This window comes from Oncorhynchus mykiss, chromosome 21, assembly GCF_057628025.1.
Source record: "Oncorhynchus mykiss isolate SJ-2025 chromosome 21, ASM5762802v1, whole genome shotgun sequence".
NCBI lineage: Eukaryota > Metazoa > Chordata > Actinopteri > Salmoniformes > Salmonidae > Oncorhynchus > Oncorhynchus mykiss.
The window spans coordinates 16,750,001-16,762,049 of record NC_143042.1 but is presented as its reverse complement, the minus strand read 5'-3'; the positions used below and the strand labels follow the sequence as shown (position 1 = coordinate 16,762,049).

The window sequence follows — 12,049 nt, the reverse complement described above, 5'->3', positions numbered from 1 at the left end:
GTGGTCACTGGGTGTAAATGCATATGTGTTGATTTAATTATCAGGGAACGTAGTCAAATGGTCTCCTCTAGCCCAAACCTCTCCTCGAGTAGTCCCAGCCAGTCCACTTCATTAATGTATTTCAGAACTAACACAGCTGATTCAAATGGTCACCTAATCATCAGACCCCTCATTAGTTAAATCAGCTGTGTTAGTTATGGAATTCGTCAAATACGTGGACAGGCTGTGGGTACTCCAGGAGAGATTTGTGAAACACTGCACCAGAAGATACTGACAGTTTGATCACCTTTATAAAAACAGTATCTTATCAAACTATTTCAAAGGGCAGACCTTTCTAAACATGTCAAATCTACATTTATAGTCCAGCTTCTGTTCAGCAATCTGTACATTGGAGCTCTACATTAAAATGCTTGCCATACCCATCTCAACCCTTGTTGGTGTGACATGGTTGTCAAGTGGCGACTGTACCTTGGCCAGTGGCAGGAAATAGTTTGCTGCTGTGTCTAAGTGGATTATGGATCAGTGACGGATCGTTCGCTCTCAGATTAGTCTGTCTGTCCCAGGGTACCACAGCGCTGGGGAGAGGGATGGTGGGGCGGCAGGGTGAGGCAGAGAGAGATTTGTCGGAATGAGGAACAAACATTAGGGAGGGAGGGTAGGAAGGAAGGGAGGGAGGAAAAAAGCAAGGGAGGGAGGACAGAGCCAAATATGCATAGACAGTAGGCTACAGGTGGGTGAGTGAATTAATGAATCAGTCTACCACTATGCTGCCCTCCACTGGAGAGAAAAGGCACTGCTACTGATCTGCTCGGTGAATGCACAGAACTGTTGTGGCACTGTATCTATCTATCAAGGAAGTACTGTATCTAATCACAGATTAATCATAAATGACCTTTATAGCTAGTGAGATGATAGTACATTATATCACAGTGTAACACCAGGATCCCTGTTGCAGATATAAAGAGCAATAGTAACTTTAACCTGCTTGTCAGTCTCTGAGAGGGCGAGGCACAGGAAGGAAAGAGTGGGAGAGAGAGGCAGGAAGATAGCGGTTTTAGGGTTTCAACTAAATTCTCGTTCTCCTCGATCTCTGTGACATACATTGATGCTTGAATGCAAATACGTAATGGGACATGTATTTACAAAAGTCCTATTTTAATGTACAGGATAAAAAACAAATCATTACTGCTGAATCTAGGCATCTATAATAATTTAGTCACAGCGATCACATGCCTCTGAAGTGCAATTATAAAGCACAGTATCATGTAAACATAAACCATTCATTTATCCATGTACATTGAAACCAACCACTCCACCGTCCGATAGTGTGACAATCTACCTGTATCTGAGCAATACCAATGGAAAAACAACACATGTTAATATACTAAGCTAACTGCCTAACCGTGGCTCTTTTTAATAAAACTACAGATGCAGTGCCTTGCGAAAGTATTCGGCCCCCTTGAACTTTGCGACCTTTTGCCACATTTCAGGCTTCAAACATAAAGATATAAAACTGTATTTTTTTTGTGAAGAATCAACAACAAGTGGGACACAATCATGAAGTGGAACGACATTTATTGGATATTTCAAACTTTTTTAACAAATCAAAAACTGAAAAATTGGGCGTGCAAAATTATTCAGCCCCTTTACTTTCAGTGCAGCAAACTCTCTCCAGAAGTTCAGTGAGGATCTCTGAATGATCCAATGTTGACCTAAATGACTAATGATGATAAATACAATCCACCTGTGTGTAACCAAGTCTCCGTATAAATGCACCTGCACTGTGATAGTCTCAGAGGTCCGTTAAAAGCGCAGAGAGCATCATGAAGAACAAGGAACACACCAGGTAGGTCCGAGATACTGTTGTGAAGAAGTTTAAAGCCGGATTTGGATACAAAAAGATTTCCCAAGCTTTAAACATCCCAAGGAGCACTGTGCAAGCGATAATATTGAAATGGAAGGAGTATCAGACCACTGCAAATCTACCAAGACCTGGCCGTCCCTCTAAAACTTTCAGCTCATACAAGGAGAAGACTGATCAGAGATGCAGCCAAGAGGCCCATGATCACTCTGGATGAACTGCAGAGATCTACAGCTGAGGTGGGAGACTCTGTCCATAGGACAAGAATCAGTCGTATATTGCACAAATCTGGCCTTTATGGAAGAGTGGCAAGAAGAAAGCCATTTCTTAAAGATATCCATAAAAAGTGTCGTTTAAAGTTTGCCACAAGCCACCTGGGAGACACACCAAACATGTGGAAGAAGGTGCTCTGGTCAGATGAAACCAAAATTGAACTTTTTGGTAACAATGCAAAACGTTATGTTTGGCGTAAAAGCAACACAGCTGAACACACCATCCCCACTGTCAAACATGGTGGTGGCAGCATCATGGTTTGGGCCTGCTTTTCTTCAGCAGGGACAGGGAAGATGGTTAAAATTGGTGGGAAGATGGATGGAGCCAAATACAGGACCATTCTGGAAGAAAACCTGATGGAGTCTGCAAAAGACCTGAGACTGGGATGGAGAGTTGTCTTCCAACAAGACAATGATCCAAAACATAAAGCAAAATCTACAATGGAATGGTTCAAAAATAAACATATCCAGGTGTTAGAATGGCCAAGTCAAAGTCCAGACCTGAATCCAATCGAGAATCTGTGGAAAGAACTGAAAACTGATGTTCACAAATGCTCTCCATCCAACCTCACTGAGCTCGAGCTGTTTTGCAAGGAGGAATGGGAAAAAATGTCAGTCTCTCGATGTGCAAAACTGATAGAGACATACCCCAAGCGACTTACAGCTGTAATCGCAGCAAAAGGTGGCGCTACAAAGTATTAACTTAAGGGGGCTGAATAATTTTGCACGCCCAATTCTTCAGTTTTTGATTTGTTAAAAAAGTTTGAAATATCCAATAAATGTCGTTCCACTTCATGATTGTGTCCCACTTGTTGTTGATTCTTCACAAAAAAATACAGTTTTATATCTTTATGTTTGAAGCCTGAAATGTGGCAAAAGGTCGCAAAGTTCAAGGGGGCCGAATACTTTCGCAAGGCACTGTACACTCAGAATTAAATAGAAAATGTCTCAGTAAATGGTTAAAGTAGATTGAACAGACACTTACGTGCAGGGATAAAACAGACACTATTGAATAACAGGTTATGAGTACAATACAACATTCTCAGTATTCCACACAATCTGGGCAATCGGGTAGTGACTCCTAAAGTAGTCTGTACACCACAGGAGGTTGGTGGCACCTTAATTGGGGAGGATGGGCTCGTGGTAATGACTGGAGTGGAATCAGTGGAATGGTATCAAATACATCAAACACATGGTTTCCATGTGTTTGATACCATTCCATTTGCTCTGTTCTGGCCATTATTATGAGCCGTCCTCCCCTCAGCAGCCTCCACTGCTGTACACCGTGGCTGTATAAAAGAGCTGAGGTGTTATTGACTGGTTGTGGATATGTTATTGATCTGTTAGGTAAGTGTCCTTGACTCCTGTCCGCGATGTGTTGTCGTAATGAGTAATTGATGCGTTGTGAATGGGTTGTCCGAAGGTAATAGATGGGTTGTGAATATGTTGCTGGTACAGTGGGTTGTTGATGGATTGTGAATATGTTTCTGGTAGGTTGTTGTAAGGTTATCACAGGTCAGGGGCCTTTGATGTGGCCCACAGCTGGGTTGACGAAGGAGAAGTTGCTAAACATGGTTTGGTCCACACTGTTCATGAGGGTACGATCTGCACACGACAACATGGGTTTCTCATTGATAAACTCCTTGTCAAAGTTACTGACGTCACTGGGGGATTTCTGCATGGACACGAGAGAGGGGAGAGGTTACAACGCACACCCACACAGCGAGCACACACACATGCATACAAATGCAGACTTGCAGTCTGAGGATGTACGTACCACAGATGGCCTGAAGGGCGGCGCCACCTCTCGTTTCTCCAGAGCGCTCCAGTCTGTGTCTTTGAAGAAGGAGTGTTGACGGATGTTCCCCTTCACACCCAGCCTCCTCTCCGGCTCCCTCACAAACAGCTATAAAACAAGCACACCATAAAGTTGAAGACGGAAGTTTACATACACTTACATTGGAGTCTTTTAAACTCGATTTTCAACCACTCCACATATTTCTTGTTAACAAACTATAGTTTTGGTTAGGTTAGGACATCTACTGTGTGCATGACACAAGTAAGTTTTCCAACAATTGTTTACAGACAGATTATTTCACTTATAATTCACTGTATCACAATTCCAGTGGGTCAGACGTTTACATACACTAAGTTGACTGTGCCTTTAAACAGCTTGGAAAATTCCCAAAAATGATGTCATACCTTTAGAAGCTTCTGATAGGCTAATTGACATCATTTGAGTCAATTGGAGGTGTACCTGTGGATGTATTTCAAGGCCTACCTTCAAACTCAGTGCCTCTTTGCTTGACATCATGGGAAAATCAAAAGAAATCACCCAAGACCTCAGAAAAATAATTGTAGACCTCCACAAGTCTGTTTCATCCCTGGGAGCGATTTCCAAACGCCTGAAGGTACTACGTTCATCTGCACAAACAATAGTACACAAGTATAAACACCATGCAAACGTCATACTGCTCAGGAAGGAGACGTGTTCTGTCTCCTAGAGATGAACTTACTTTGGTGCGAAAAGTGCAAATCAATCCCAGAACAACAGAAAATGACCTTGTGAAGATGCTGCAGGAAACAGGTACAAAAGTATCTATATCCACAGTAAAACGAGTCCTATATCAACATAACCTGAAAGGCCTCTTAGCAAGGAAGAAGCCACTGCTCCAAAACCGCCATAAAAAAGCCAGACTACGGTTTGCAAATGCACATGGGGACAAAGATCGTACTTTTTGGAGAAATGTCCTCTGGTCTGATGAAACAAAAATAGAGCTGTTTGGCCATAATGACCATCGTTATGTTTGGAGGAAAAAGGGTGAGGCTTGCAAGCCGAAGAACACAATCCCAACCGTGAAGCACGGGGGTGTCAGCATCATGTTGTGGGGGGCTTTGCTGCAGGATGGACTGGTGCTCTTCACAAAATAGATGGCATCATGAGGAAGCAAAATTATGTGGATATATTGACGCAACATCTCAAGACATCAGTTAAATATTGGTCGCAAATGGGTCTTCCAAATGGACAATGACCCTAAGCATACTTCCAAAGTTGTGGCAAAATGGCTTAAGAACAACAAAGTCAAGGTCTTGGAGTGGCCATCACAAAGCCCTGACCTCAACCCTATAGAACATTTGTGGGCAGAACTGAAAAAGTGTGTGCGAACAAGGCTTCATACAAACCTGACTCAGTTACACCCGCTCTGTCAGGAGGAATGGGCCAAAATTCACCCAACTTATTGTGGGAAGCTTGTAGAAGGCTACCCAAAACGTTTGACCCAAGTTAAACCATTTGAAGGCAATGCTACCAAATATTAATTGAGTGTATGTAAACTTCTAACCCACTGGGAATGTGATGAAATAAAATAAAGCTGAAATAAATCCTTCTCTACTATTATTCTGACATTTCACATTCTTAAAATAAAGTGATGATCCTAACTGACCTAAGGCAGGGAATTTTCACTAGGATTAAATGTCAGGAATTGTGAAAAACTGATTTTAAATGTATTTGGCTAAGGTGTATGTAGACTTCTGACTTCAACTGTATACACACACACACACACACACACACACACACACACACACACACACACAGCAGGACAGAGAACGCCTAGGTCATAACCTCCACTCCAATGGGAAAAAGACATCAAAGCACCCTCATGAAAGGTAACCAATCACACGCAGACACACACAGTACAGGTCACATCCATCCCGACCGTCAATCATTCATGTTGATGTATGTAATCTGGTGCATAGAGGACAACGTTGCCGTATTTCATTCGTCGTGGCATTGCAGTGAGTGGACCAAGTTGTTGCATTGAGTGAGACCTTGATGAGGATGTCTCGTGCGTCCTTGGCCAGCCATTGGGGGTAACAGGGGTCATCTGTCCTGATGGACTGGAACAGTTCCTCCTCATCGCGACCATGGAATGGAGACTGTCCAATCAGCATCTCGTACAGCAAGACCCCGAACGACCACCAGTCCACTGAGCTGCCGTACTTCTGCCCCAGCAGAATCTATAAAACCACGACCGTTCAGTTCAACATGTCTCTTCATCATCATCATCATCACTTCATGATGTTTATCTAAAAATGTATCTAAACCAGTACATTAGACAGTACATTAGGCTTGTATGTAATTGATTGATGATACAAATCAATGAGATCAGAATTGAGTGTGAGAAACATTACTTCCCTAAGGATAACATTTCTATTCTATTAAGGGTTGCAATTCTGATAGTAAGAGTGTAGATTCCTATAGTGATGGTGGACATGCAGTCACCTCTGGGGCGATGTAATCTGGTGTTCCACAGAAGGTGCAGGTCCGCGTTTCTCCCTCCATGTTCTCCTTACACATCCCAAAGTCTGCTATCTTTATATGGCCTTCAGAGTCTAGCAACACGTTGTCCAGCTTCAGATCCCTATAGACAATGCCTTTGGAGTGGAGGAACTGGAGCCCACAGATAATCTCAGCAGCATAGAACCTACAGCCAGAGTGAGGAGAGAGGGATTGGGTGGAGAGAATGGAGTGTGTGTGTGTGTGTGTGTGTGTGTGTGTGTGTGTGTGTGTGTGTGTGTGTGTGTGTGTGTGTGTGTGTGGCAGACATAGCCTGGCTGTGTGTACGGGTTAACTTACGTAGATCTCTGCACGTCAAACTTGTGACAGTTCTGGATGTGGAACATGAGGTCACCTCCGTTCAGATACTCCATCACAAAGAACAGGTTCTCCTGTCACACACACAACACAGTCATATCAACAAAAACCTGTGGTTTGTTTGTGTGTGTTGAGTGCGCGCGTGTGTGTGTGTTACCGTGGTCTGGAAGGTGCAGTGGAGGTGTGTGAGGAAGGGATGTTCCCAGGCCAGGGAGAGGACTCTCCTCTCCACCATGGTACACTCCACATCATCATCCAGCAGAACCACGTCCTTCTTCAGAGCCTTCACCGCAAAGAACTCTCTGGTGCTCTTCAGCTCGGCCAAGAACACCTAGCAACACACACAGAGGATGCGTACATGTAGGAAATCACTGTGTTCAGCTATTCAAGGGCTTGTCAAACGGAGGTGAAGGATCTGTCAGGCAACGTCTAAGTACAATCGAGAAGTCTCTTCAGTCCACTGGATCCAGGAACACAGAGCATGGCTAGAACATGTTCAAAGACCAAGCAACACACGTCACACTTTTAGATTTTCTCGGTTTCATAACATCACATCACTATGACTATGACATTTTAGAAAAATGATTCCGGTAGAATCACCATAGATTACCAGCAAATGTACTGAGATAAATGAATGGGAGTTTTTCGAATCAAATCAAATCAAGACAAATAAAATGTGTCTCATTTATCTAAGTATATTTGCTGGTAATCTATGGTAATTTTGGTCATTTATACCAGAATAACTTTTCTAAAATGTTTTCACTCACAATATTTATTTTTTCTTTATCTTTATATCTGTGTCCATATTGTCTGTGAGTTTCTAGTGGATATGTGTATGTAGTGTATGATTCACGAGAAAACAGCCTAATTCATGGAAAAAGCATCTAATCAACAATGACATGATTTCCAATGGACTTTTCCAACTATTTACTTTTTCCACGGTTGCCAACAGTTTGGCACCAACACATGAATAAAAACATATTGACAGAGTAAAATAAATGAAAGTGTGTAAAAATGTAAATGATATATTATGCCCAAACACTCATATTCAACCCCAATGGTATTCACTAAGTTGATGGGTTATATTTAGGATAATGTTTTAAAGCTTTGTCATTCTAGTTTGTTTTTATCAAATCGTCTTAATTGATTATTTTATGTATATAATTCCGGTGGTTTCCCTTTGTAACCCTAGCTATGACTAAACATTATTGGTAACACTCAGGTAGTGGCCAATCAGTGTCCAAAACACTACCCTATTGGTGTCCATTCTAGCGAAGTTCTAGTACATTCCGGATCTGGAACATTCTGACCAACATGTTTACAGATCCAAACATAATCATCACAACACCCACATTATATTAGTATTAAGGTTATGTTACTCCTCATGGATAGGCTCTCTTCCTATCACAATAAACTCCCACAAGCAGGGTGAAGATGGCAAGCATGCCCTCTCCCCCTGCTAGAAACTTCTACTTAGGTCATGCTGACCCAGGCTCACAGGCTTAACAGAATATACACTGAGTATAACAAACATTAAGAACACCTTCCTAATATTGAGTTGCACCACTTTTTGCCCTCAGAACAGCCTCAATTCGTCGGGGAATGAAACTCTACAAGGTGTCAAAAGCGTTCCACAGGGATGCTGGCCCATGTTGACTCCAATGCTTCCCACAGGTTGTGTCAAGTTGGCTGGATGTCCTCTGGGTGGTGGACGATTCTTGATACACACGGTAAACTGTTGAGCGTGAAAAACCCAGCAGCGTTGCAGTTTTTGACACACTCAAACCGGTGCGCCGGGCACCTACTACCATACCCCGTTCAAAGGCACAAAGGCACAATCTTTATTATCACAATCTTCAATCTTTATTCTTGCCCATTCACACTGAATGGCACACAGACACAATCCATGTCTCAATTGTATTAAGGCTAAAAATCCTTCTTTAACCTGCCTCCACCTAATGTTTTGTACACTCAGTGTATGTTTGTTCACAGTGCAATCCCTGTAAATAATGAAGTACACTTTAATCAGCACGGTTTCCATCAGCTAGAGCAAGACACATCATCATAAACTGAGACAAGACTTGGGCTTGATAAATGTCCTAGTTATCAATGGACTGAGAAACGGGTTGCGGGTTCAATTCCCATGGGGGACCAGCACGTCAGAAATTTTTTTAAATCTATGTACTCGCTCTGGATAAGAGCGTCTGCTAAATGACTCAAATCTAAACGTCACTGTAAACTCATGGTCTGTTATAGAAACACTAGACCCATGTTGGTGATATGTCTTAAGCCCAGATAGACAGCGTATACCCCCAGGGCTCAGTAGGTGCAGTGGTTTCTCTCTCTCGCTGGTACCTTGCCGAAGCTGCCTTTGCCAAGCATCTTGTGTAGGATGAAGTTGTCCAGGGTGAACTTGTGAAGGTGTTCTTTTCTGGGGACGGCGTACAGCGTCTCAGGCTCCTCCATCACAGGGGCAGGCATGTCCCCTTCCGCTGGGGTGTCCCACGATATCCCCTGCTGCTCTGGAGGGGGAGAAGGGGAGATAGTAATTTAGTCCTATTAAGTCTCAAGTTGACTACAAAGTCCTCACAGTTGCATGAATGACCAGGTTGAGGAGACCTCCTTACCTTTTCGCCCAGCGGTGGCTGCGGTCGGGGGGAGGCCTGCTACTAAACCTGAAGGTTCCCGCACCACCCCTGCCTGGCCCACACCCCCCGGCCCGCCTCGACTATAGATCTCACTCTCTCTGGAGCCCCTGGCCTATAGGAAAATGCATAGGCACATGTAATAATTAATAACATAACACAATGCTACAGTATCTGTATAACGGGCAGGGATAGATTCCTTATTTACAATCAACATACTTTTTGTGTGTTTTTTTTTTTAATGCAAAGCACTTTGGAGCTATTGTGGATCTGTCGGAGAGCACTGACTTCCTAACCCCTCGACCCCTGAACTCTGACCTGCTGTTTAGTCTCGATCGTGGCCAGGGCTTCAGCCATCAGTTTCTGGTTGACTCCACACAGGTTGGCCACCTTTTTCTGGCACTTGTGATGAACGTTCATACCGCACTCTGCATGGGCAACACACATGGTTACACAGTAAACAGACACAGATGGAATGGGACAATGAAATCAATACATTTTGATATGTGGGCTCCTGTAATAGTGAAATAGGGAATCATGTGAAATGGTATGGTGCAATATAATGGTTTGATAGGGCACTGTTATGATTTGAGTTGGCACTGGTATGATGTGATTGTGTAATGACAGTGATGTGATGTTATAATGTGATCAGGGTCTCTTCCACGGGAGGTTGGTGGCACCTTAATTGGGGAGGACGGGCTTGTGATAGTGGCTGGAGCGGATTCGGTGGAATGGTATCAAATACATCATACACGTGTTTTCCATGTATTTGATGCCATTCCGTTTGCTCTGAGCCGTCCTCCCCTCAGCAGCCTCATGTGGACTCTCCTCTCACCCTCACACTTGAGTCCCTGCTTGGCCAGCCCCCACAGCAGCGTGCCACAGTGTTCACAGAACGTGGGGCTCTTGTAGTTGTACACCTTAAACCTGTGGGGCATGTCGATCTTAAAGCGCTCCTTGTGGATCTGCAACACACAGCAAACACACTCGGTCACCTGAACACACCGCACTACAACCCTTTGTCGCCACTGAAATATGACACAGGAAGTAGGCAACAACTGCTTTGGACGTTTTAGTGAAGTAAAAATCCCTGGGATAAAACTTTTTTTTTTTTTCTCTGTCCAGGATCGCTGAGTACTAGTAAACAGTGAGTACGTTAACCACAGAGCTGTCTGCTTCTAAGAACCGACCCGCTATCTCAGTGTGTACTGTGAGAGAGTGTGAGTTAGTCAGTGTGTACTGTGAGAGAGACTAACCTACAGTCAGTGTGCATGTGGTTGACTTTAACCAACAATAAACAAGTGTGTTACCTATGAGCTAAACCACAGTCACCAGAAGCCCAGATACACTGTATGTCAGTCTGTCTGCATGCAATCTAAGAGGACCTCCAGTCGTTTACATTGAGGCTCCTCATGTCACAAACAACAGGACAAAGTGGACACATCACAGTTTACTGCCACTATTATTGGAACCCGAGCAACTAAATATAATGACAAATCCAAAGATGCTCCAAAATGCTCACGATCACTTATTGTCATCATTGTATAGAAACGGACTACAATGCACAGGCCTACCATGGTCTCTTTGCTGTTGATGGCCGACCCAGTGCACTTGGCGATGATTTTGTCAATGCATTTCTTGTGGATGGCTGCGTTGCACTCTGAAAGACCAAGGATGGGGGATGAGAGTGTAGACAGGAGAGAGGACGGAGGAGTGTAGGGATAGAATATGGAATAGATAGAAGATGAGGGGAGAGAGAGAGAGCAGAGGATGGAGGGATGAGAGTGTAGACAGGAGAGAGGACGGAGAAGTGTAGGGATAGAATATGGAATAGATAGAAGATGAGGGGAGAGAGAGAGAGCAGAGGATGGAGGGATGAGAGTGTAGACAGGAGAGAGGACGGAGGAGTGTAGAGATAGAATATGGAATAGATAGAAGATGAGGGGAGAGTGAGAGAGCAGAGATACTCACGTCGACACTGATAACCCTGCTTATTCAGACCCCTGTGGGGAAAAGAAACACAACATGAACAGGAATCAGGAAACAAACACTGGATGATGTGGATGATGTGTAAATAGAAATACTGTAGTGAAAAATAGAAAAATAGAGAGGATCTATGTGAATGATGTCATTACGATATAGTATTCGCACTCCAATTGACTAGGTTTTAAATAAAGTTAAGTTGTGATATACATTCTGTACAGACAGAAGGGGTACTTGGTGTTTAATAAAGTTAGGTTGTGATATGCATCCTGTAAGGACAGAAAAGGTACTAGGTTTTGAAATGGGTTTCCATGGCCGAGCAGCATCATGCAAGCCTAAGATGACCACGCGCAATGCCAAGTGTCGGGTGGAGTGGTGTAAAGCTCGCCGCCATTGAACTCTGGAGCAGTGGAAATGTGTTCTCTGGAGTGATGAATCACACTTCACCATGTGGCAGTCTGACGGACACATTTGGGTTTGGCAGATGCCAGGAGAACGCTACCTGCCCCAATGCATAGTGCCAACTGTAAAGTTTGGTGGAGGAGGAATAAGGGTCTGTAGCTGTTTTTCATAGTTTGTGCTAGGCCCCTTAGTTCCAGTGAAGGGAAATCTTAACGCTACAGCATACAACTAC

At 43.6% G+C, this 12,049-nt stretch overlaps 1 protein-coding gene across 1 annotated transcript in view; it reads right to left on the bottom strand.

Moving 5' to 3' along the window:
* Nucleotides 1-1,138: 1,138 nt before the first annotated feature.
* The window catches only part of LOC110500131 (protein kinase C theta type), a 24,896-nt gene continuing 13,985 nt past the window's right edge, over nt 1,139-12,049 (bottom strand). The window contains exons 7-18 of the mRNA XM_036957449.2: nt 11,404-11,435; nt 11,007-11,092; nt 10,268-10,397; nt 9,751-9,860; nt 9,415-9,547; nt 9,143-9,309; nt 6,945-7,118; nt 6,770-6,861; nt 6,416-6,617; nt 5,962-6,150; nt 3,911-4,039; nt 1,139-3,808 (exon numbers count right to left, since the gene is read on the bottom strand). Of these exons, the coding sequence (XP_036813344.1) occupies nt 3,650-3,808; nt 3,911-4,039; nt 5,962-6,150; nt 6,416-6,617; nt 6,770-6,861; nt 6,945-7,118; nt 9,143-9,309; nt 9,415-9,547; nt 9,751-9,860; nt 10,268-10,397; nt 11,007-11,092; nt 11,404-11,435 (1,603 nt within the window). The 3' untranslated portion in view covers nt 1,139-3,649. The remainder of the gene's footprint in view (nt 3,809-3,910; nt 4,040-5,961; nt 6,151-6,415; nt 6,618-6,769; nt 6,862-6,944; nt 7,119-9,142; nt 9,310-9,414; nt 9,548-9,750; nt 9,861-10,267; nt 10,398-11,006; nt 11,093-11,403; nt 11,436-12,049) is intronic.